Here is a 26,860-nt window from a genome sequence, read left to right as displayed (position 1 = left end):
GAAGGACGGTGCTCTTTGACAGTATAGTGTCCCCATCACTACACTGGGGCGTTAGGACCCACACAGACCACAGGGTGAGCGCCCCCTGCTGGCCTCACTAACACCTCTTCCAGCAGCAACCTAGTGTTTTCAGGAGGTCTCCGATCCAGGTACTAACCGGCAGTGGGCAACCAGTCTTGGGCTACAGGGTGATATGGCTGCTGGCACTCAATACACTATACAACTATACACTATATATTGGTACTGTACAACATTGGTCAACCACTGTAATCCAGATACCTGAATCGGCTTTAAATAGTGCACTACACCATCTTGATATATACATGATTATTACTATGCTTTTCTCCTGTTTGATCACATGAATTAGTGCTGTCACATTCGCTAGAAGAAAATGCCAATGATTACCTGACAGTGACAAGGAATTTTAATATTTCTAATATTATACATAATTTTTTTCTTTTGTCATTGTCAGGTCAGTATATATATATATATATGTGTGTGTGTGTGTGTGTGTGTGTGTGTGTGACATCATGTTGGGTATGATGACAGAATGTTTTAAGTTAACTAAATTATTAACTGTGGAAGGTGTGATATCAATTAGAGTGGCAAATTTAGATGTAAATGTGCAATATCTGCCACAATTTTGACAAATGCTTTTTCCCCCACAATTATTGCAACAAGCCATTTCCACCTCAAAAAATATGCTTGTGGTTAGTGAATAAAATGCTGTTTTTTTTTTCCCCCACTGAAATGAATTGCACAAATGTGTAACAATTGTTTAATTAAAAAAAAGAGTCTGTTTTATGGGACTGAAATGTAGCAAGTGAAATGGAGACTTGGTGTTGTCAGAGACATTAGAACTGGGCTTTGATCCTGTGGCTGATCCAGACCAGGTGGAGAGAGAGAGAGAGAGAGAGAGATAGAGAGAGAGAGAGAGAGAGAGAGAGAGAGAGAGAGAGAGAGAGAGAGAGAGAGAGAGAGAGAGAGAGAGAGAGAGAGAGAGAGAGAGAGAGAGAGAGAGAGAGAGAGAAGAGAGAGAGAGAGAGAGAGAGAAGAGAGAGAGAGAGAGAGAGAGAGAGAGAGAGAGAGAGAGAGAGAGAGAGAGACGGCTGAGTCCAGCCATCAGAGTTCTCTTGTGATCAATCTTTCCTTTTCATTCACTCCTTTGCTTTTATCATCAGAACTACAGGAAATCTTGAGGGGTTTGTTCGATTTGCTGAGGGGATGAGTATGCCCACATTTCTTTAGTCCAGATGTGTGAAATATTGCATATGGTGGAGTCAATATTGCAGCGTTTCGTGCTGGTTTTGTGGTTGATCCAGAGAGATCTGCTCTGCAGTGCAGCAGCTTTCTACAACACCTCATTAAAGAAGAGCAGGACAGCACATACTGTGTGTTCATGGAAGTGTGTGTGTGTCTACATGTGTCTTTATCTGCTGTCAGCTGTGTGTGTTCATTTGAAGTAGAATCTCTATAATGAACAGTGAGCTTCAAGGAGACATGGCAGCTTCCTTCTGGATGACTAGAATTGGGTGAAACTCTGATGGACATGGACTAATTGACCTCAGTTTCACTCTGAATGTTTCCTAGGCTTTTTCTGTGAGCGCCTATAAAGAAGCACATGTTGCTGTTAAGAATGCGTCAGAATGGTCTGTTAGTTTACTGGATTTGATTGAGATATTTTTAGTGCTGATGAATTTAGAGACACAACTTCTTGAAGAGGTTTTTATCGTGCTGTACTTTTAACATTGTGCATGTTTTAAAACGCTCTGTGAGAAGTTGCATCTTTAAATTCAACCTGTTTACAGCCATAAAAGCACCTTCAACAATAAACTTCAGGACTGTTGGACTTCAGATCGAAAGTGACAGTAAAGACATTTATAGGATTTCTACTTTAAATGAACGCTCTTCTTTTAACTTTCTATTTATCAAAGAATCCTGAAAAATGACTATTTCCACAAAAACATTAAGCTGCACAACTACTTTTTACATAGATGATAATAAGAAAAAATTCTTGAGCAGCAAATCACCATAGTATATTTCTGAAGGATCATGTGACACTGAAGAGTGGAGTAATGATGCTAAAAAATCAGCTTTGTATGTATTAAAATAGAAAACCACTATTTTAAATTGTAATAATATTTCACAATAGTAATGTATTTTTGATCAAATAAATGCAGCCCTCATTAGCATGAGAGACTTCTTTCAAAAACATTACAATAAAATCGTACCAACTCCTAAACGAATGATATTGTATATTTTGTATTTTGCAAATTGTGACCAGGACTTGTTAAGTGGGTGCATTTCTGGCATTACCATAATATTTTGTTTTGCATAATTTGCAAAAATGTCCATAATTTGAATAATTTCTTTGTGAATCAGGTGCAATGCAGACTGTGTGAAAATAAATGGTTTCTTTATTCATGAATTTGGTTTGAGGCAGTAAATAGCAAATAAACTAGATATTTTCCACTGATTTCAGATTTAGCCACCTCTATATATCACTGTCACGTTACATCAAGTTTCTAAGTGAGTGCCCTGGACCAAAATAAGTTGAACCAAATTTGATGCTGATATTTAAAAGGCTATAGTGGCTACATGTGACTATGGAAAGCCCAGGAATGATGCAGCGCCACATTAGTTTGGATTAAAAGAGAGTGCATGAAGCTTTTATTGTGTCAGGTAACCTAGCTTATACAGCAAAAGTTTGATTTCAAAACTCAGTTCTTTATGTTTCTTGTCACATTGTGTTCATCATGTACTGACAGTTAGATAAACAGGCAGATGATCACGTTGTTTTCTCTGCTTGTCACCAAGAGTGATTGACGCGTGTGGTGTTCAGCTGGAGATAATGAGCTTTTTCACACGAGTGTCATGGAGCTTGAGCACCTCCAATTCAAATGAGATGCTCATCATCCTCCAGAGGCCCAGCTGAAAACCAGAGAGGAGTCGAATCCCTGCCTCAAGGATTATTTGTATTTTGTTGTGCCCTCTTTTCTTTTTGTATACCAAGCACCCTGTGGTTTGGACGACAGCGTAGCGGGCATCAGGTATAGCGTTCACGGGTGTTGATGCCACGAGCTGGAATATCATCAGCAGCAGGAAGGGATTAGAGAATTCTTCCTACCATCAAAGTGCCGCCCGCAGTCACTGGAAAGAAATGCTTAGGATTTAATGGGAAGGAAACATTCCTCACCTCACACCACACCCACATGCCAGATAATAGCGTTTATGCAGAACATTTGATTAGGAAATATTGGTGATGTGATTTCATATGATAGATGAGCTCAACAAATAAGCTGATCTAGATCTGACATTTTCCTGAGCCGAATGAATGTCTCTGAGTGTGCGTCATGTCAGGTGAATATCTCAAAGTCGTGAAAGGGAACAGAACTTGGGATCGAATGCTGTTTGAGAGTGGCGGCTTTCTGTGGACATGCTACCGGCTTCATTGAGTGCTTGTTTGAAGCTTGTTGCGCTTAATAACTCATTTTAACATCAAACACATCCTTTGCTTTCCCAGCAAGCAATAGCCGTCCTTTCACCATCTAGGTTAAGTATAGACCCGATATAATCCGGCTATGAGTAACCCACTTCTAACCAATTTGATCTAATTTGGTTACATGTCGTTTTTGCCAAAATAACTTGCGAGATGTATGATATTCCATTATGTAAGCAAAGTCAACAGTGATTACAAGGTGTTTGGTTTCATTTCTTTGCCATGTTCCATGCGTAGCCATTCTTGGGCTATGGTTAGACTTCTATTAAATTTCCGCTGACATCCCAAATTTGCCTCGTTTTAGCCTAGACGTCTGGGCTGTGTTTGGACGGCTATTAGACGTCTTTTAAACGCAAAATTGCTTGATTTGTTATTCATGCACGTTTCTTTTCATAGTGTAGATATATTTACATACCGTGATATACACAAAATAGCAAAATCGATAGACCTATATATCGTTGTCGCAATATATATAGTCATACCGCCCAGCCCAAAATAAAGTTTAATTTGTAAAATTGCTAATCTCTCCAATAAGGCATCTTTACAATACTGATGCATCGTCAGTTCCCCTTGCTTCAAACACTGCTGTGAATTAGATGTGCTCTGAGGCTGTTTTCGTCTGATGTTGTGTTGGAAGGAGAGAGCAGAACCATGAACCTGCACTTGACCTGTCAACGCTGGGCCAAAGAGCGCTTATATTTACTGCTGCGTTTCTGGACACTTTGTAATGCAGCACCAATCTTTGTCTTTTTTATAGCTCAGTAGACTCATCTGGACAGCCGAGACATAAAATACAGCTTTAATGTAGAGTGTTTCACTCTAGGAAGATGTTTACATGAGACGCCAGACTTTCATGTGTGATATTAAACTTTTAAACGGCGGCGGAGGGAAATATTTCAAGAGAATGTCCGAACCTTGACAGATAAATGCAGTGTAAATCGGCTTAAGATGAACCATGTGCTGCGCTGCACGGTAAAGCACATTTATCTGTATGTTCTTGCCTTTCTCCTTTCTCTCAACCCCCAAACACACTCAAGCATACATCATCGGAACAAACCCACCTCCCCCTCTTCCCGTTTGTGTGCATTTACAGTTTCCAGCAAAGCTGAGTGAGCACAACCACAGAAAAACAAAGTGCATTCTCCCATTTTCTCAGTTTTCCCCTCTGTCTTTGCTGAATCAAAAGGCAATAGACTGGGCTCATCACTCCAGAGTAATGTGTTTCAGAAAACTTAAAGAGGAAAGAATAACTGGATTTTTATATTTTCTGAAGAAAGTATGATTGGCATGCCGTTCCAAACCTGTACAGTGAGAAAAATAGGTGTAGTACTTACTTTTTAAAATAGGTGTAGTACTTACATTAAGTTACTTTTTCAATAGGCTATATGCACGCATAAGTTCCGCATTTGACGCAAGGCTGCTCTTCAGTTTCCAGTTGGGGAGATTTAAAGCGGAGGAAAACCGAGGAAAACGGGATTATGGCAGAGTCTTCAAAATTTACTGTCCTCTCGTCTTTGAAACGAAACTTTAATACGTTTAGATGTAATTTTATATATAGTTATGTTTATTTAATATAATAAACAAAACAGCATAAACAAAATGAGGGGTGTCTGTTTTGTCTGTTTTTGGGACTAACGTTTCTTTAGTATAGCAATAGAGTATAAAAACCAGTATAAATTCTCGGTATAGCATTGGACTCTACGATCGGCGGAAGTAATCGAGCATCCTTAGACCTTCACCGGAAATACCCCCGTGCACAGAGCCCATTTAATATAAGATGTAACTTTTACTGTTTTCACTCATTGAAATTGCTAGTAAATGTATCAAATAGTTACAAAGAAACAGAAATTAACATTAAATGTGAAATTTAAAAAACGATGTTGACAATGTATGACTTTTTTCTGTGAAACATAAAACATATTTTAATTTTCTTTTCTTTTGGTCCGTACAATGAAAGTCAATGAGGTCCAATGTTGTTGGAACCCCCCATAAGTCCTTATCCCTCACTAAAGCGATGCAAGCACCACAATGAAAATTACCCCATGATTTACTCACCCTCATGCCATCCTAAGTGTATATGATAGGGGTGTAACAATATATCGTGCCACAATATATAGCAATACAAAAATGCAACAATACGTATCGTGGATAGTGACAATATGTATCGTGGATAGTTCCCCCAAAATAAAAATTACTGTGTGAGAAAAAAATCTATTTTTCAGAGTTTTAGTGTCAGTACTACATTAAACTACTATACATAATGTTGATTATAATGTATAATAATGCAATGGGGGAATATTTGTGGGTCCTGATAATGCCAAATGTCTGATGTTACCAGTAAAAAGTGGCCGACATTATTTTAAATATATCTAGTCAGTGACAGAGTGCAAGCATATTCGTCTAAAATAATTCTGTATTTTCAGCTTCAGAATCATGAATATTTTTATTCTGGTGTCACCATTGTCCTTTGGTTACAAGCACCAAGTCCATCCTATTCATTTAAACCCACAATGTAATATCAAATTTAGCATTTTAATCAACAGTACATTTTTTGTTAACCTTTTATCATATGTCTTGGAGTATCGCAATAATATCGTATTGTGAGTTCAGTATCGTGATATGTATCGAATCGTGACATGAGGGTATCGTTACACCCCTAGTATATGAGTTTTTTCTTTCAGACGAATATAATATGAGATATATTAAAAAGTGTCCTGGCTCTGGTCCTGGAGCCATGATATAGATGCAGTTTTTTGGGCTTCACAATTTTGTCCTCCATTCACTGCCATTGGAATAGCCAGGACATTTTTGTACCTCTTATTGTATTCATCTGAAAGAAGAAAGTCAAATACTGTACACCTATGGAGGGTGAGTAAATCATGGGGTAATTTTCATTTTTGGGTGAACTAACCCTTTAAAGGGGGTCCTATTATGCTTTTTTATACTTTCTTTAGTGTCTAATGTTGCTGTTTGAGCATGAAAAACATCTGCAAAGTTACAAAAACACATTCTCTCCAAAGGGAGTTATTTCTATATCAGTGCGCACTGTTTCTGAACTCATTGAAAAGCTTTGATTGTAGTCTTGAGTTTTCTTCCGGGAGTGTGCATGTCACAATATCCCTCTTTTAAATAATTCACGGCCAAGGCATGTGCGGGGGAAAAAGGAGCGAGGCCTGGTTGAGTTGCGTTAGTAATGTGTTGAAACTCGCGGTTATGGTAAGAGGTGTGACATTTCCGTAACACGCTCGAATCGGTTGACCAATCACGACACTCTGAGCACACTGAACTTTTCAGAAGGAGGGGCTTCATAGAGACAGGAACTAAACAGTAATGGTCCTGTATCCCTCTTCTCTCCTCTTCATGTCACTAACACGCCAGTGGGCAGGGCCAAAGTTGCAATTATGTAGTAGGCGTTGGTCTTCGTCTTCAACATATCTATGACAGGCACATTCCACAACGAGTCCTTCTCGAAGTTCTCAGTTCTGAAACTTACAGGATATTCTTATAGTATGATGACCTCTTATATGTCAAAAGCTCAAGGAAAATTTCATTCCCCCTTTAAGTCCTCTTGGCATGCAAACAAGAAACTATGCTTCTATAACCACAGGTATAGAGCTGTAGTTTCAACCACGCAACTTTGCAATGCTGTTTGCGAATGTTTGCTGGAACCATGATTTCGGGAAACACGACTCCTTGAACTATGCTGATAATGACGGAACTTGTTGTGACCATAGTTGGCTATCGATGCTTTCGGGAAACACACCCCAGAGTGTTGTGCTGCAACAATTTAAAATATGTGAAAAAGAATGTGTTTTTTGTGTTCTAGTAGACCCAGAATCAAGACTTTTGAAAAGGACATAATAGGTCCCCTTTAATTAGATCTCAGCTGCGAGATCTTTCCTCTATTAACTTGTTCTTGCTGGAAGTGTGGAGAATGCCATTGGGTGGTAGATCACAGCTCTGTCCCGTGGTGAAGCCTGAGTGCCATGGAAAGACTGGGAAGGCTATGCACCATGTCTTTGGACAGTTTGAAGGGTATGGATGTGATGTGTGCTATTGGCTCCTCTATAATAAGATTGCTGTGATCTGTGGGGAGGAGAATTTACTGGAGCACAACTCCCCCTAGGGCATCTTCATAGAAATCTGCTTTTCCACCAGCTTTTGGTGCATCTCAGCCAAGCTGCTTGGTTCCTATTGTTAATGAGCCGCTCTTTCACTCTCTTTCCCCCCAGCCTGAGCCACCATGAGCCTAAAGGGGCTAGAAAATCTCAAGCTGCAGCTGATGGCAGAACAGGAGAGATGAACACTCAGGCTTTCTCGCTCTGCAGGCATTAACATGGCCATTTCATCCAAGCCTTTTCCAGTTGAGAACTTAACATGACCCGGTCCACAGGCTCCTTCCTTACGGTGTAGAAATAGTTGCATGGATACCTTTGTGTGCTTCAAAGATTTCGAACTGGTTTAGTACTGCTAGAGAAATGCTCCTTTATGTGTTTCCCAAATGCTTTTGTACACCAACGAGCATGCGCACTCTGGTAAAGTGATTGGTTGACATGAATATCTTGAACCAGTCAGTGATCAGACTATTTTCAGAATGGAATACTTAGCGTAATGTTTACTGTATACTCTTATGCAACGATTAAGATTTTAAACAGAAGTATGCCACTCCCCCCCCCCCCCCCTCTCTTTTTCAAGTGACCTTTATTTTTTATAGCAATTTATACAATAGAAATAGTTTCAAAGCATGCAAGTATCATCAAGTATGAGACAAGTTCAAATTCTGCCGTATAGCGGAAGTTGCAAGATAATCATTCACCTCAATGGAGTTCAGTGTTGATTCAGTTATGTTCAATAACTGTATAAAGTTAATTCATTATGAAATGAGTTCAATTCAGCTATAAGCAGCTCTAGTGAAGACAATAGTGAGATTATTCAGCTCGAGTCAGCTAACTGGATCAGTTCAATTGCTGGATATTAAGTGTCCCTAACTAAGCGAGCCAAAAACGACAGTGTCAAATTCTATCAAGTGACAGAAATGGAGAAACAAAAACCTTGGGAGAAACCAGGCTCACTCGGGGGAGCAGTCCTCCTCTGGGATAGATGAATGAACACGGTTTGAAATTGATTGGGATGCGTCACGCGGGCATTAGGATGGATTCAGTATTAATCTGATTGAATGTAAAGTTTGCTTGATATTTGGAAGTAATAATAATAATTTTTATTTTAATTCAGCGAACAATTAACAAGTGCTATAACAAAATGTATTATTACTATTTATTAATACATTTAATAATTATTAGCGGATTAGTATTAAATTTTGATATAATAAAATGTTGTAATAATAAATAATAATTTATAATAATAGTTTATGTAAATAAAATAGTAAAATATTACGTTTTCGTATTGTATGTATTGATTTTAATTCATTGAATAATTTAATTAAAATAATATTTTCTCCGTGTCTCCGTGCCAACGGCTCCGCCCACAACGCAGAGGTGAATTGCTAATGAGCTACTGCCTCTCTGCTGAAGCGAAGTCCCAGAAAACGGCACAGGTTTTGTGATTTTGGCTAAAAATGGCATAATCATAATTTAAAGACCACTGGGAATGTTTAAAAATAGCTCAAAATATGATCGGAGTGGGACTTTAAAATTGTAAAATATATATTTTTTCATTAATGTGTCCCGCAGCAAATGACACATCAGCTGGAGTGCAGTGAATTATGGGATATATATGCAGAATATTGTAAAATGTTGTTTGGCAAATATCAAAGTATTCTGTGAATACAGTACGAGATACAGCAACTCTGAACATAGCTACACACTTAAAAAAAAAAAAACTTTTGTACACTTTATTTTAAAACCTTTGTATATCTTAATCTTACCTTCAAGGCAGTAAATGCCAGATCTCCATGATTTCACTGTGTTTCAAAGATGGATTTCCACGACACTGCGAGGCCATGCAGATGAGGATTTATCTGATCTTATCATTTCCTTTGAAGAAAAACCTGATCATCTGTAATGTGTCCCATATTAATGCTAATGCCTGCAGATTTCACCTGCTTCCATCAGAACCCATTTTAGCTGGCCTGCATTTTAACCCATTTAATACCAAGATAGAAGCTTTTGCTGAATAAACAGCCAAAAAAGTCTCTTTGATGTTCTTAAAATATCACATGGTACGGCGTCATCCAACATTAAGAGGAGAAAAGGAAATGTTCCACAGGCATCGTTCAGATTATTAACAGTATTGTGATTAATTAAGGTGAAGAGTGTTCTAATGAGACCAGGCTCTATATTTTTTAAATATATTTTGATATTTTCTTATAAAACTTTTTTTTAGCTTACTTTACGACATTGAGTACAGCCTGTTAAAGTAGTAATTTATGGTTTTCCTGAAGCTTTACAGAATGGTAACAAATGCTTTTTTTTCTTTCTTTCTTTTTTTTTTTTTTTTAAAGATTTGGCACTCATACATCATTCTGTTTTTTTTAAAGACAGTGTGACAAATGAACCAGAAGCTAAATGAACCATCTCCTTGACTATTATTTGATTAGTCTGCCAGAAGTGAAGACATTTACCCCAAACTGAATTAAACATGTGAAATAATTGTATTTAAAACATTCACTCGCTCTATTTTTATAAAGCAGAGCACAGTATGCAGTGTGCTCAATTTTGATCATTGCCCAAAGCGAAGATTTTTGATGATATGTCTCACATTATCAGGATTATTCAAGCATAAGGGTGTTGCATATGGCTGAGGTGTAGAGTTGCCTGCTTGTCATCTGGCTGTTTGGGCATTATTTCTGCATTCAGAATGCATGCTGGGAATTAATTAGCTTGGCCTTCATTTAGCTGCCTCCCTGTGTTAGAGAAGTTCAAACGCAAATGGTGTTAAAGTACAGTAGCGGCGCTGTGGGACGTCCACTCTCTGCGTTTTATCGCTTGATGAGCGGAAAATGTATCGTGATGGGAAGCGCTGGGAGGCTGTGATGGTTTGGAATGGAGGAAATTGGGGTTGTAACACAGATTAAATTCGCCCACAAATCAGTATTGGAGACAAAATGTGACCATGTTCGTTCATTTGGCCAGAGGAGAACTGGTCCCCAGACTGAGCTTGGTTTCTCCCCAAGGTTTTTTTCCCCTCCATTTCCATCACCTGATGGAGTTTGGGCTCCTTGCCACTGTGGCCTTTGGCTTGCTTTTTTGGGGACACTTAATATTCAGTAATATTATGGATTTGACTGCACTGACACTATTGAATAAGAACTGAATTGAGCTGGATGATGACACCACTGTTTTCTGCAGAGCTGCTTTATAGCTGAGTCGACATCGTTTTATAATTGATGAATTCTGCAACATCTACAATGTGAATCGACATTGAACTAAACGGAACTGAATAACGACACTGCTGTCTTCTATAGAGCTGCTTTATAGCCGAATCGAACTCATTTCATAATTGATGAACTTTACAGTTCTTGAACTGAACTGGATCAACTGAACTAAATAATGACACTATTGTCTTTGTAGAGCTGCTTTACAGCAGAATTTGAATTTGTCTCATATTTGATGAAATGTATGTGTGTTGTTTTTTCTGTTTATTACCGTGAAGCTGCTTTAAATGGATAAATGTGACTTGACTTGACAAAATGCTTTAACCTCAATAAATTCAGAAGCATGGCCGCCTTCATCTCCAGCAGTCGCTAATAGTCCTTTACCTCCCTTGTGTTATGGAGATGATTTTCTATTCAGTGAGAAAAGTGGCCACTTGGCTGTTAAACCGTTGTCCAATTCCAGGAATTTATCTGAGGGTATAACAATGATTGTCTCCATGGAGCCTCTGGCCTCTAGCCTGAATCATCTTCTCTCTGCTCTGGATGAGAGCCGTGCCGCTGCGTCCGTGTGTGTGTGTGTGTGAGAGTGCAGTGGATCAGTCGCATGATATCCCTGATGCCCCTCTCTAAAACCCCCAATCTACCTCTGCATCCTGCAGTAAAGCCAACTAAAGCCCTTCCGTGCTATAACTTCTCCCTGGCATCGGGCCTTAACGCTTCCTCCTCTTTTTTTTGTCTCTCTCTCCACAGTACTGCTGAGTGTGCTTCAGGCGAATGGCCAGACGGAGATGAAGAGAGTGGTCGGAGACAATGCCACGCTGCCTTGCCACCATCAGCTGTGGCAAGCCGACATTACCCTGCTGGACATAGAATGGATGCTGCATAAATCCAGTTCACGGCAGACAGTGGTGAGCGTGTGTGTGTGTGTGTGCGACTGTGCGCTGCTGATGCTGGCCTTCGCTGATCTGCAGTGCAGTGCTTTTTGCTGCGATTATGGGAAGGGTTGTCTTTCTGTAAACTGTACCGGCATCAACTGGTGCTGCAATCAGCACTGTGAAAACTGCTCTCTTTTAATGTCACTGGTTTGCCTCGTATCAGCCCCAACAATTACTTTTATGACCTAATGATGTGGAATTGGCCCGAGGACAAGTTTTACATTTTAATCTGGCCACGGCTCAAGCTGCTCCCTGAGGTCCTTCCCGACACAATATATCTGACAAGAAGGTTCAAACCTTTTGCCGATTGAACTTCCTGCCTGAGACGAATCATTTCAGAACTATTTTTCTAAATGGCATGTGGCCCTTTAATGAGAGAAATCTATATTTTAGGGGTGAGTTTTTTTTTGTTCTGCTTAGGTGACAATTTTGGGATCTTTCTCTTTGACACTTAAGCGCCACCAATAATTAGGGATGGGATATGAACATTTTGGCCGATACCAATAACGATAATTATTTATATTTGAAAGCCGATAACTGATATATTGGCCGATAAATCTAAATCCAAGTTTTTATATAATTTTTGAGATCCTGATTACAAAAACAAAAGTCTCACCATTAAAATCCATGTCCCAAGCACACAATTATAATGATGTTCTCATAATAATTTTATATTGCCTATATGACAGACTTGTGTTGCACTTAACTGTATTTTCCTTTTTGAAGGGACTCCAATCATATTTCAAGCAATTCAAAAAACATCATGGTGAACAGTGCGCATCTGAAGTGTCTCAACTGAAGGAAAAATACATTATTTATTGGCATTAATATATCAGGCCAATTTTTTTTATTGGGCCGATAACGAAATTAACATATATCGGGCGATATCGATATGGTGGCTGATATATCGTGCATCCCTACCAACAATTCAAACTTTAAGGTGCATTTTTGTCAGGGTTTGGGCAGGTGAAAGGAGCGAGGACTCAAGTGTAGGACATTGGGTATTTATTGGGTATAAAAATAAAACAAAAACTACCCCAAGGGGGAAAAACAAGACAGACTTCCCGACTTGACTTGACGGCAGGGAAACATACAATGTACATACAACAACGATCCAGCACAGGACTCCAAACACAAGGAGAATAAATAGGGAGCAAACAAGGCAGGTAACGAGGGAGGACAGGTGGGGAAAATGAACTAATAATCGGGTAACAAGATGAGAGGGGCTAGACAATCGACAGGAGAGCACATGGCACAAGGAAACATACATGACAAGCCATGTGCTCACACCAAACATGACCAGAACACAATCACATGGCCAGTAAAACAAATCACAAGCCATGTGCTCACACAAAACAAGATGATGAGAATATTTTCGGCCTGTAAGATATTTTTATGTACGCCTGTATGAGTTTCTTTCTTCTGTTGAACACAAAAGAAGATATTTTGAAGAATGTTGGTAATCAAACAGTTGATTAATTAAAAAATACTATGACTTGGTAAATGGCTACCATCAACAGTTTGATTACCAACATTCTTTAAAATATCTTCTTTTGTGTTCAGCTGAAGAAAGAAACTCAGACAGGTTTGGAACAACATGAGGGTGAGTAAATAATAACAGCATTTTCATTTTTGGGTGAATTATTCATTTGAGAGTCCCTCCAAGGCTGCAGTTATTTGAGCAAAATACAGTAAAACAGTAATTTTGTGAAATCGTATTATAATTTAGAATCACTGTTTCTATATTAATATATCTTTAAATGTAATTTATTCCTGTGATGCAAAGCTGAATTTTCAGCCTCATAACTTCAGTCTTCAATGTCACATGATCCTTCAGAAATCATTCTAATATTTGGTGGTCAAGAAACATATTATTGTCATTGTAAAAAAAAAACCCAGCTAAATTATTAGTGTTTTTATTAAGATTAACTTTTAGTAAATGTTAAATAAAGGGAAACTTTCATAAGTGAAGAGGGCAGTTTTTGGTGAGCAGAATAGCTTTAGCACTGCTTTACCAAATGAAGTTAAGTATCAGGGACACCGAAAGACAAATATAACCAAGCGAAGAAAGGCCTGATTCGCAGTGACATCAGAGTTTAGCAGACTCGTACTGGAGGCGTGTGACTCAACCCTCACTGGATTCTACCCGTAGCTCATAGAATTTCAAAAGCTTAATCAAAGCAGTATTTATTAATTCGCGGTATGTTTCCTCTTTCACCAGTTGATCACCTACTTTGGGGGTCGGATCTACGACCCCAATGACAGTGAAGCTGGACGGCTGTCCCTATCGGGCGACTATCTGAAGGGTGATGCTTCACTCATGATCAGTGACCTCTCGCTCACTGACTCTGGAGAGTACATCTGCAAGGTCAAGAACGGCGGGAAGTACTACTGGAACACAGTCAAACTCATCGTGCTCCGTGAGTCTTTGGCCCTGCAGCTTGGCTTTAATTAACTCCTCTTCTAGACCCCGAGAACGAAAAAGACATGACAGATGCTTATGTCACGGAGTAAGGGGTACAAAAATAGCACCAGGATGTTGTCTCTGGGCGTAGTGCGCCAGTTGTGCCCCGATCTTGGCGTGAAATGACATTCAGCGACTGTGTGACAATAAAAACGACACATATCATGGAGAGAAAAATCATCACATGTATACATCTACATCATTTATACGACACACTATAGTTGAACTTCCAAAACACATAAATCAGGCTAAGTCACTCATTCAACATGTATTATTGCGAGGACGTGTTGAATAAACACTTCTTCTTGCATAGAAACATTATACGTCTGCTTTCCCCCATTTTTTCTTTCTACATTCCATCTTTACCGCTTCGACAGCTGTATAAAGACATTTAAGAGCACCACAAATTTACGCATGCATTTGTACAAATGATCCGTAGCTTTGAAACGACACGCTCGATTCCGAGGGGCAAACATTAGCATTTGTCTTGTTCAACACAAAGATAATGGCTTGGCAAAGGACGAGGCTGCAGCTTCCTCTTTGCGCAGTAAGTGATCCTGACAGAGTCGGGAGATGGAGGGGACCTGCATCCCACTCAGCGGCTGTAATTGCATCCCCCCCTGCGAGTGCCGGGACAGAATTGTCCTGGCTCAGCAGATAGAGGCGGCAGGAGCAGATGCTGATGGCCGGGGTGGGCAGGAGCGGGGGGTCGAGGACCGAATGGTGAACGGGTTGTTTTACAGATTCATGTTATAGAGCTCGCTGGCATCACACTGGGTTTTAAAAGGTTTCATGATGTGTGGAAAAACAAATCTAAATGGGGAATGATGCAAAAAGGGTAAAAGTGCATGTGTGTGTAACAGATCTGGTTTTACTTACATACTCTAAAAACTACTCGTCCCAAAATTAGTTTGACTGTTTTTTAGTCTTTAAACTCAACTGATTTATGCAAATAATCCATTTAAAAAGCAAATAATCTAATTAGTTTATCCAGATGGAATATCTTTTATTTGTAAATTATTTAACTCACTCGATTATCAAAAGATATGCATCACTACCTGGTTATTTAATATATAAGCGAATTCTTTGTTGAATTTCCAGCTAAAACACCGCTATTGTGATATTAAATTCAGAGGATTTTCAAAAAATATGCATCTCTTTGTGGTTATTTAATATATAAGGCAATTATTTGTTAAATTCCCTGCTAAAATACCCTGTATTGTGATATAACATTCATTGGATTGTCCAAAACTATGTAGTTATGTTATATATAAGCAAATTCTTTGCTAAAATACCTACATTACAATATAAGAAAATTCATACCATGATGTAATGTCGTCTCTGGCCTGCTTTGTCACCTCTGGCTTGCCTAGTTGGGGACACTTAATTATATTCAACAATATTATTGATCCGACGCTGTTGTACAAGAACTGAACGGAGCTGGGCGATGTCATCATTTTTTGCAGAACTGCTTTATAGATTAAATTAACTAATTTAATAACCGATGATCTTTGTAACGGAACTGAATCAACACTCAACTGACTTTAGCTGAACAACAGCCGAAATAGATAATTTTTCAGTTATCACTGTAAAGCTGCTTTGAAACAATCTGTATTGCATAAAGCACTATATAAATAAAGGTGACTTGACTTAATGTTTACCTTACCATGAGTGTTTTACCATGTCTGTTTTGCAACTTGCAGTGAAGCCGTCCAAACCACGCTGTTGGATGGAGGGTCGTCTGCTGGAAGGAAGTGATGTCAGACTGAGCTGCAAGTCCACAGATGGTTCTGACCCAATCGGCTACAAATGGGAGAGAGTCTTGGACAAGGGAAAATATGTTGGCAAGCTCCCACCTCTGGCCCTCATAGGTGAGCTCTTAGAAAAGTAATAGCGTTTGATCATTTACGTCTTTAAAGCTGAAGTATGTAGTTAGTGGCACCACGCAGAATGACAAAAATACAGCATATTTTGCAAATGCCCCTTTCCCAACTCAAACATCACAAATACAGCTCATACTTGTTGGCACGAAGACATGTCTCAACAGGTAAAAGTAGCTACTTTCAATAAAGGTTCCAACATATTAGTAATACTTAAAGCTGTATTGCCCTGTGTCATGAGTAAGCAATTGAGTAACACCCTGTCTAGAGTGAACGCAAACGTCTCCCTTATAATAAACCGATCCAATTTATCTGCACTTGACGCATTTTTTGACATGACGTACCACAGCTGGTTGAGGCTGTCTATACTGGACACATCAAAGTAAACAATATAAACTGGAACATTTGTCTTTCTGAATGGGTGCATGATGATGATTTATTGTATCGCAATTCCCTGTTCATGTTCACGACCTGTTTAATCTTTGAAGACTCCTGTACCCGAAGCTTAAAGTCTTTTCCCATGTAACGCATCAGTCATGGTCCCACAGCAGCTAAACACCCTCTGGCTCCGCCTGCTACACTAGCCACGCCCCAAACTCACGCTATAGGTTGAGCTGGAAAGAGATTGACAGATCTGTGTGGACCGCTCTTAATGTTTATATGGTGCCTGGAGGTCTCAATGTTTAAACTTGTAGGTCAGATAAACCTCTGAATGACATACTAATAGTAATCAATGAACAAACTGACTTAAAAAATTTATTACAAAAATTCTCCTTTAAGCAGGAGGAAATTGTAATAGTGATAATTATTACTAATAGTTCTCTGTGCCACATTTAGATGTGATGTAGATGAAAATGATCTTTGACTGTGACCTGTTGCTCAGGTTTTTAACCGCTAAACTGACTCGCTCTGCTTCCGCAATACTGCTTTCCCGAGAAGAAAGAAAATGCAGCGTTAAGTTTATATTCCATGCGTGGGGAGTAAATCATGTGGACATCTTCTCTCTGGAGGAGCAGAAAATAGATGAAGACACTACAGGGCCAATTTAACACCGCAAGCATTCTCAAATTAAATTTACATCAATTCCATCAGCATTTTTCACCCCACATGCTTCACTACCTCCTCAATTAGCCCCTCTTATGAGATCGGATAAGAGATGTGACGTATGTGCAATGTAATGCACTCTGTACCCTTCATCAGCCTTTGTGTAGAATTTTGCAGAGCATGATCTGTTCATTCAGGGGAACACTTTCAGTAGTTGTTTCATGTCAGAAATCAGGTTTCGATGAAATCAACACTAACCATAGGTTTAGTACTTGAAGCTTGAAGTGTGTCCTTATCTGGCCCAGTGTGATCAAGTAACAAGCCACGTCAACCTTTCTCGCTCGTTGTGACAACTAACCCCTGCTACTCCCATACCATACATGCGTCAAAGTAGCTGGAGCTACTTTTCTCTATTTACTGATATGAACCCTTATAACGGGTCGGGCTTACCATAGTGAATCAGGGTAAGACAAAAACATGTTTTGGAAGAAGGATTGATGGATTGACTCTTCATTTTGAACAAAACGTTACATAGTGCACCTTTAAACAAAACAACAAAAGTAAATCCAGACAGAAAACAGGATATTCCAGACACGGGAGAAACAGAACTAAACTAAACGCGCACATAATATCAAGGTGTGTTCAATGAGTTGCTGTGGTGATTAACAAGGGTAACATTGGAAACAAACGAGGGAGCAAATGGAAACAAAGGAAACAGGAACTAATCAGAGGAAGTAAAATCAGGAACAATAAGAACAACAATACACTTCAAAATAAGAGTCCTTAAACACAAGACAGGGGAACATGAGACAGGAATTGTAGCAAGCACCAAATCAGCATATTAGAATGATTTCTGAAGGATCATTTGAACCTGAAGACCAGAGTAATGTTGCTAAAAATTCACTGGAATAAATTAGATTTTAAAATATATTAAAATAGAAAAAAGTTTATTAAATAAATGCAGCCTTTTGTGAGCATAAGAGACTTGGAAGGAAATTTTCCTGACCCCAAACTTTTGAATAGTGGTGAAAGTGAACTTAAATTTGCCAAAATGAGATTTTTATATGGGCGGGGCTCCCCAGCAGCCAACAAAATCAATGGAAGATTATTATGGAAGAAATATGATTTATTGTTTGTCATGTGTCCTGATGGATGCTGTGCAATTCTGTCTAAAACTATTAACATATTAAAGTAACTTTGTGTTTTTTGTCTTAAGATCTGAAGAACCCTGAGATTGTTACGCTGAAAAATCTGACGAAGGAAAGTGCAGGTGTCTATAAATGCACCGCCAGCAATGATGTCGGAGAAGAAAACTGCACTTTAGAGGTCAAAGTACACTGTAAGTATCTGTGTTTGTATGGTTAAGTTCAAAATGGCATATTAGCATACATCTTACTCCATACTGTGCCAACTACCTACTGTTTTCTAAAAATAGTGCATAGTATGCATTGACAAATGCTTAAAACAGTAATATGCTACACTGTTGACACATTACCTCATTGTGCTTCATGTTTAATTTACCAAGTGACATCCAGTTATCCATTACCTTGAAAATAAAAATGCAATTTGCATTAAAAAAAGCTAATTTGTTAAAAAAAATGTGTTAATTCTTTGCAGTCTGAAAAAAAAAAAACCAACAAGCCAAGATGTCACAAATGTTCTACTGCTTTGTTTGTCACACTGAAAATGGAAAGTCAAATAGAGTGCATTGCTTTGCATTGTGGGATACAATAGACAGTATTGCATACAGAAAATTAGCATACTAACAGTAAACATGCTGCATGACACAATGTATGAGTTGTATTTTGTAGTGATTCCGAACTTGACTAGTGTGTTTCTGTTTGTTAGATACAGACACAGATGAAAAGATTTATGCAAACTATAAATTCCTATTCTTAGTTTTTGTTTTGTTTTGTTTTGTTTTGTGTTGCTGTTTTATGCTTGCTTCCAACACGTAATTTAATTGCTGTCAGCACAAGTCTTTGCTGTATAGCAACCCACAGTATTTTTGTGAAGATGGCGGTGAGATCCTGACCAATTCTGCTATGCAGTGTGATCTTTCAGCACTATTTAACATCCAAATAAAGAATTCATCCTTTTTTTTAACACAGTGTTCATTGATTTAATCCCTTCCTCCAAACCTTTCTGAAACTGCACTGCTGCATAATTAAATATCAGATGATGGAATTAGAAGAAATAATTAATTATGTGGCAGAAAGAAAAAAATAATTCATGCAAAAAATGGCATATTATTAAAGGAAGGAGCATAGTGAGTGCGGTAGGTTGATTAATGCTGTGCTGTTTGCTGGAGTATTCTCATGGTGAGTTACACTCCTTCAGGTATCTGCAATGCAGAGGGGGCTGCTTGTTACAGGCTGTTTGTTAGTCTATTCTGAGCATGAAAACTTTATATTATGTGTCTTTTTAAAAGAAGCACAATTCTGGATAAATTGAGAATCACAATTTCTTTTTCTTAAAAAAAAAAAAAACAGATTCTCCCACGATTCTGAATAAACAACTAAACAAAAATAACATGCAATTTACTAGAGGTTCAAAAAAAAAAAAAGTTAATTGCTGCAGTCTATTTAAAAATGTTTCATTGATTTGAATGATTTTTTTTTTAAGGTTTGAATGAATGATTCAATGACTCACTCTTAAATACTTTACTTGATTCATTACTGTATGAATCAGCGTTTTTGAACGAATATCTGGAATAAACAATTCAGTGACAAATACTTTTTTCAACAGTAATTTCTTGCCTCCTACTGGTGTAATTGATACAATCTTTATTTGAAGATTCAAATTACTTTCAAAAGGTGATTTACTCTATTTTGATCGCTACCACAGAAACTAGACATCGACTAGAACCCATGACTTTCTCTAACCATTAGGCCACGGCTGCCCATATCCAAACTATAAACTTTTGTCTCATTACTGTAGTAATTTGAATGTTTGTAAGAGAGAAATAATGATACTGTGTGGTTGAAAAGACCGCGAAGCTGTTTCATACCTATACATGACAGCGCCACAGATCTGAATGTTCGCTGTGATCGTACTTGTCAAAGGTTTAATAGACAGAACGGGACCGCTGTCATTTAGGAATGAGATCGCATGGTTGTTTGAATCGAGATTGCGATTAATCGTGCTCCTCTAATGTAGAGTGTTTTCCATAGTGCAGTAGTGGTAAGTGAGTGTGTATGTTTAAACCGTTTTAGGCACTTCTGGGCTTTATATATGATTTGTGAATAGAATAGAATGTTGTGGGTGGTTGCTAGGATGTTACTATGCCATTGCAAAGGTACTGGACCTGCTACTGTCAGTATATACATGACACACTGCTGTGAGCAAGTAAGACATGCTGCTGCTGCACAATATAGCGTACATGAATTACCCATAGCAGATCTATACAGGTGGAGCTGGGGAAGCTGGAGGGTTTCTCATGCCCTGCAAACTGCTACAGCAAATTCTGACCAAGTACTTGAAAGATGAGCAAGTTCATTGGCTGCTGATACAGCAGCAACCAATCAGCTGTTCTTTATAGAGAATGATGTGATTGCAAGCAGATTAAGTTAAGGACCTATTAGCCTGCACCATCTGGAGTTTCATGCCATAACTTTGTATAAATAAATGTGACTTGACTTGACAATAATAACACTGAAGCTTACCTTAGCATACACCAACTTATTATAAAATGGAATCAGCTGTGAAAGGGTTAGTTCACCCAAAAATGAAAATGATGTCATTAATGACTCACCCTCATGACTTTGATGATGTCTTTATTTCCTTTCTGGACAAGGACAGTATACCGTACATACATTTTCAATGGAGGGACAGAAAGCTCTCGGACTAAATCTAAAATACCTTAAACTGTGTGAACGGAGGTCTTACGGGCTTGGGACGACATGAGGGTGAGTCATTAATGACATCATTTTCATTTTTGGGTGAACTAACCCTTGAAGTGTCTGCTCTTTTACAGATGTCCGTGGAATGGGCGTGGTGGCGGGTGCCGTAGTGGGCGTGTCCTTCGGCGTTCTACTCATCATCCTCATCGTCTGGCTTGTTTTCCGCAAGAAAGAGAAGAAGAAATATGAGGAGGAGGAAGCGCCCAATGAAATAAGGTAAAAAAAAACAAAAACAAACAAAAAACATTTCTTTAAATAGCACATTGGACATAATTGCAAATTTCAGCCTGACAATATTTATAATGTCTAGCAGCTCTATTTCTCTTTGTTAACTTGCATTCATGTCTAGGCTAATTTGCAGGTGTCAGGATGAATTATGCAGGTTTGGAGGATGAGTGAGCATTAACAATGCAAATGACAGCGAGATACACACATCTACACTGCTCTCGCTGAGGTTAAAGAGATACATATGGTTCCAGTGTAGCAGAAGTCACTTTCCCTAGACTTGTTAGCCAGTAGCCTGAAAGGTTTGAAGGTATTTGAGTGTCTTTATATGTTGTTAATACTGATTTTCAAAATACATTTACATACACTGAACAAAATTATTAACGCAACACTTTTGTTTTTGCCCCCATTTTTCATCAGCTGAACTCTCTCAAATATTGTTCACAAATCTGTCTAAATCTGTGTTAGTGAGCACTTCTCCTTTGCCGAGATAATCCATCCATCTGTGTGCTTAGAGAACTGCTCACTAACACAGATTTAGATAGATTTGTGAACAATATTTGAGAGAAATAGGCCTTTTGTGTACATAGAAAAAGTCTTAGATCTTTGAGTTCAGCTCATGAAAAATGGGGGCAAAAACAAAAGTGTTGCATTTATAATTTTGTTCAGTGTAAATAAATTTTAGTGAACGGAATAGTTCACCCAAAATCAATCAAGTCACAAAATCACAAGTGTGCATTGCATTCTTAGCATTCCCGCAAAGGGGCGTTATTACAGGAATTTAGTCGTTTCATGTCAGCTACTGTCCTGGAGGACCAACAGTTTGAAAAAAATTCTTTCTGAGGGAGTGGACATGTTTATAGCTAGCCGTCTGAATAATAACACTTCCAATTTGGCACAGAGATTTGCAGGCCCTTGCATGCTAAGTATACACAACAAGATGAAGCATCTCACAGTCCCTTACGAAACAAAAATATATGGGAATATACTGCAAAATATAATGCGATATATATTACATAATACATTTCCATAAATGGGAAACTAGTGCTTATATTTTTCAATATACTGCAATATATGCATTGACCATGTATAGCTATATATGAATACATATAAAATATTTATAAATGAAGACAAAAATAGCATTACATGTAATATTCACAAAGTTTTATCCTTTATTGTGTACATATGTTGCTCATGTTCCCATACAATTGTGAATGTATGTTCACGCATATACAGTGTATATATACACACACACACACACACGCACACACACACACACACACACACACACACACACACACACACACACACACACACACACACACACACACACACACACACACACACACACACACACACACACACACACACACACACACACACACACACACACATTCACGGAATGAGTTACAACATATATCTAGTTCCCAGCATGCTTTGACTGTTAAAGGAGAGAAAATGTACAAATGAAGTGTTATTTAATGTGTTTTGCTCAATATTATTATAGGAGGGAGGTCTGTTAGTGTTGAATGTTCTATTCTTTTGGAATTTAAAATGATTTCTGGTATGAGTTTTTGGGGTTACCATTGTGCTGAAGAGTAGAGCCTGTGGTTCGGTTGACGATTGGCCGAAGACCAATAATATAATGATGATATTTTAAAAGTAATGGCTGTGCACTCCTTGGCACAGTTAGTCTCTTGCCTAAATACTTTAGTACATGCAGGTGTGCTTGTGCTTTTGTTGACTTCTTTTAGCTTGAAAATATGAAACATTTATAATGCAAATAATTAAAAAATATATATTACATTATATATATGCTCTATTTATGTGTGTTTCTGTTGCATGAGTAAATATATCTGCAATATATTACACATGCAGTACCATATCTGATCACATATACAGTACATCTATATATATACATCTACAGGTCCTTCTCAAAAAATTTGCATATTGTGATAAAGTTCATTATTTTCCATAATGTAATGATAAAAATTAAACTTTCATATATTTTAGATTCATTGCACACCAACTGAAATATTTCAGGTCTTTTATTGTTTTAATACTGATGATTTTGGCATACAGCTCATGAAAACCCAAAATTCCTGTCTCAAATAATTAGCACAAATAAAGCGCTGTGAATTCCGGCTCGCGTACCCCGAAGTGATAAAATAAAACAAAATTCTGTATCAAAATTTATAGGCAAGAAAAGTAGTTTGTTTAGGCTGGGTTGTATGAATTACAAACCTGCGCACATATTTTAAAAAGCACATAACTATAGAATTCTGAATGAGCATGTGAACGCCGTCAGCGTTAATCACAGGTTCGCGTTTAAAGTCTGATCATTTCGACGGAGGTGAATCAATCAAAGTTAACTTTAGCTGGAAGTAACATTATTCAAGAACTGCTATAACGCCAAAACAATCTGTTACCTTAAATTATATGTTTATCTCTGTAAAGCTGCTTTGAAACAATTCATTGTTAAAAGCGCTATATAAATGAAGATGACTTGACTTGACTTGACTAGCATATCATGAAAAGGGTCTCTAAACAAGCTATTAACCTAATCATCTGAATCAACTAATTAACTTTAAACACCTGCAAAAGATTCCTGAGGCTTTTAAAAACTCCCAGCCTGTTTCATTACTCAAAACCGCAATCATGGGTAAGACTGCCGACCTGACTGCTGTCCAGAAGGCCATCATTGACACCCTCAAGCAAGAGGGTAAGACAGAAAGAAATTTCTGAACAAATAGGCTGTTCCCAGAGTGCTGTATCAAGGCACCTCAGTGGGAAGTCTGTGGGAAGGAAAAAGTGTGGCAAAAAACGCTGCACAACGAGAAGAGGTGACCGGACCCTGATGAAGATTGTGGAGAAGGACCGATTCCAGACCTTGGGGGACCTGCGGAAGCAGTGGACTGAGTCTGGAGTAGAAACATCCAGAGCCACCGTGCACAGGCGTGTGCAGGAAATGGGCTACAGGTGCCGCATTCTCCAGGTCAAGCCACTTTTGAACCAGAAACAGCGGCAGAAGCGCCTGACCTGGGCTACAGAGAAGCAGCACTGGACTGTTGCTCAGTTTTGCATGTCATTCGGAAATCAAGGTGCCAGAGTCTGGAGGAAGACTGGGGAGAAGGAAATGCCAAAATGCCTGAAGTCCAGTGTCAAGTACCCACAGTCAGTGATGGTCTGGGGTGCCATGTCAGCTGCTGGTGTTGGTGCACTGTGTTTTATCAAGGGCAGGGTCAATGCAGCTAGCTATCAGGAGATTTTGGAGCACTTCATGCTTCCATCTGCTGAAAAGCTTTATGGAGATGAAGATTTCATTTTTCAGCACGACCTGGCACCTGCTCACAGTGCCAAAACCACTGGTAAATGGTTTGCTGACCATGGTATTACTGTGCTCAATTGGCCTGCCAACTCTCCTGACCTGAACCCCATAGAGAATCTGTGGGATATTGTGAAGAGAAAGTTGAGAGACGCAAGACCCAACACTCTGGATGAGCTTAAGGCCGCTATCGAAGCATCCTGGGCCTCCATAACACCTCAGCAGTGCCACAGGCTGATTGCCTCCATGCCACGCCGCATTGAAGCAGTCATTTCTGCAAAAGGATTCCCGACCAAGTATTGACTATTGAGTGCATAACTGAACATAATTATTTGAAGGTTGACTTTTTTTGTATTAAAAACACTTCTTTTATTGGTCTGATGAAATATGCTATTTTTTTGAGACAGGAATTTGGGGTTTTCATGAGCTGTATGCCAAAATCATCAGTATTAAAACAATAAAAGACCTGAAATATTTCAGTTGGTGTGCAATGAATCTAAAATATATGAAAGTTTAATTTTTATCATTACATTATGGAAAATAATGAACTGAATCACAATATGCTAATTTTTTTAGAAGGACCTGTATATATAATGAAGTGTATTACTTACTATACAATTACATACATTATGATATATTACTAAATATATTACCACATATTTTTCAATATATGAAAAGCGGCAATTCCTTATGTATTATTCAATATATCGTAATATATTAACACAATATATTATTCTGTATGTTTTCAAATATAGTGTTAAACCATTTAATATATTGATCATTCATATATAGGGAAATATATTTTCTTTTCATAAGGGGAGTCTCTCTCTTTATGTTTTAGGGAAGATGCGGAAGCTCCCAAAGCCAAACTGGTGAAGCCGAACTCTCTCTCCTCCTCTCGCTCTGGTAGTTCTCGCTCCGGAGCCTCCTCCACTCAGTCTATGGTGCACAACAGCGCCCCCCGTGGGCCCAGGCCTCGACTGCCCGTGGTGGCTGCCCTTAAAGAAAGCGGGCAGCCCGAAAACTTCCCTTCAGTACCACCGCCGTACAACCACGTGGTCCCCAAACCCCCGGAGCCCAGCAGTAGCCCTAAACCCAGCTCGGCAAAGCTCAGCCCAGGGAACCTGACGAGGATGGGCGCCACACCGGTGATGATCCCCGCGCAAACCAAGGCATTCCAGACTGTGTAGGAATACAAAACACACATAAACACACACACACACAAACAGATAAATACACACACTGCAACAAGCATCAACTCCCACATCTGGTATCAGGAACATTCCCAAAGGATTTCCCATTCCCTGCGGAAAACCCAGGTGGTCAGGCCTTTTGATTCAACATTGGAAAATAAATGCTTTTGTTGTTTTTATGTGCACACTGAAGTGGAAGGAGACCCCTCGTGGAGTGTATGTATTTTTAAAGGGTTTAAAGATGTGAGGACTGTGCCTTGTGTTGTTATGGTGGTTTGAGCAAACAAAAGAGGCAGATATGAGCAGAGATTCAGCTCTGCCTTTACCCAGACAGACAGCCTGTCCACCTGACCACACACTTCCTGTCCTTGCTGGGTTTGAACTGACAGCTACAGAACTGGAGGAGGAATTCACATAAGCGGACTCTTTCCGGCACCTGCTCGTCCGCCCCTACGAGGATTCACATCTGCCACTCATTTCCTCAGCCAATCAGCATTTGCCAGGCAGCCCAGCTGGTATCACACCCCAACAGCCAATGGCAGGTCACCTGCTGGGCGCAGACGCTATGATTGGCCCAGAACGAGGAGAAATCAACACACCATGACATAAACAATGACAGTAAATTGGTTTGTTCCTCATTAGAGCTATAAATATTCCATATGAATAGAAGTATTCCGTATTTAATAGGTATTTATAGGAATTCCATATACATTTCAGTTAAAGTATCTAACGGCATTCGTAACTTGTGTGTGCACAATCCCTTTAAATCATTTACTCCCATTCTTCAGGATAATGAATACAGTATCTTCAGTAATGAGGTTGATTGTCTCAATGGGGGAATGGTTTGGCTCGGCTTTGGCTCCTGGTATTTGCAATTGAAATCAGATGTCTGGTTGGCGCATCCCATTGGATGCAAGTGTGATGAGGTTGGGTCAGGCTTATTCAGTGCTGGTTTGTTCAGGTCTGAAATGTGTAACGATTACGATGAAACCGAACGAGCAGGCCCACACACAATCTGCCTGTGTGGAAAGCACTAGTTCTACACAGATTTCGAACGGCT

At 38.9% G+C, this 26,860-nt stretch overlaps 1 protein-coding gene across 1 annotated transcript in view; it reads left to right on the top strand.

Moving 5' to 3' along the window:
• Nucleotides 1–25,851, top strand: part of LOC130078618 (CXADR-like membrane protein) — a 79,866-nt gene extending 54,015 nt beyond the window's left edge. Inside the window, exons 2-7 of the mRNA XM_056244193.1 lie at nucleotides 11,583–11,740; nucleotides 13,989–14,187; nucleotides 15,935–16,102; nucleotides 18,372–18,494; nucleotides 21,132–21,273; nucleotides 25,449–25,851. Coding sequence (XP_056100168.1) covers nucleotides 11,583–11,740; nucleotides 13,989–14,187; nucleotides 15,935–16,102; nucleotides 18,372–18,494; nucleotides 21,132–21,273; nucleotides 25,449–25,797 — 1,139 coding nt within the window. The 3' untranslated portion in view covers nucleotides 25,798–25,851. The remainder of the gene's footprint in view (nucleotides 1–11,582; nucleotides 11,741–13,988; nucleotides 14,188–15,934; nucleotides 16,103–18,371; nucleotides 18,495–21,131; nucleotides 21,274–25,448) is intronic.
• The last annotated feature ends 1,009 nt before the right edge of the window (nucleotides 25,852–26,860 follow it).

This window comes from Rhinichthys klamathensis, unplaced genomic scaffold (genome assembly GCF_029890125.1).
Source record: "Rhinichthys klamathensis goyatoka isolate OS25496 unplaced genomic scaffold, OSU_Roscu_1.1 h1tg000027l_1, whole genome shotgun sequence".
In the NCBI taxonomy this organism is placed as follows: domain Eukaryota; kingdom Metazoa; phylum Chordata; class Actinopteri; order Cypriniformes; family Leuciscidae; genus Rhinichthys; species Rhinichthys klamathensis.
The sequence above is the reverse complement of the archived record's forward strand: the minus strand, read 5'-3'. Positions and strand labels throughout refer to the sequence as shown.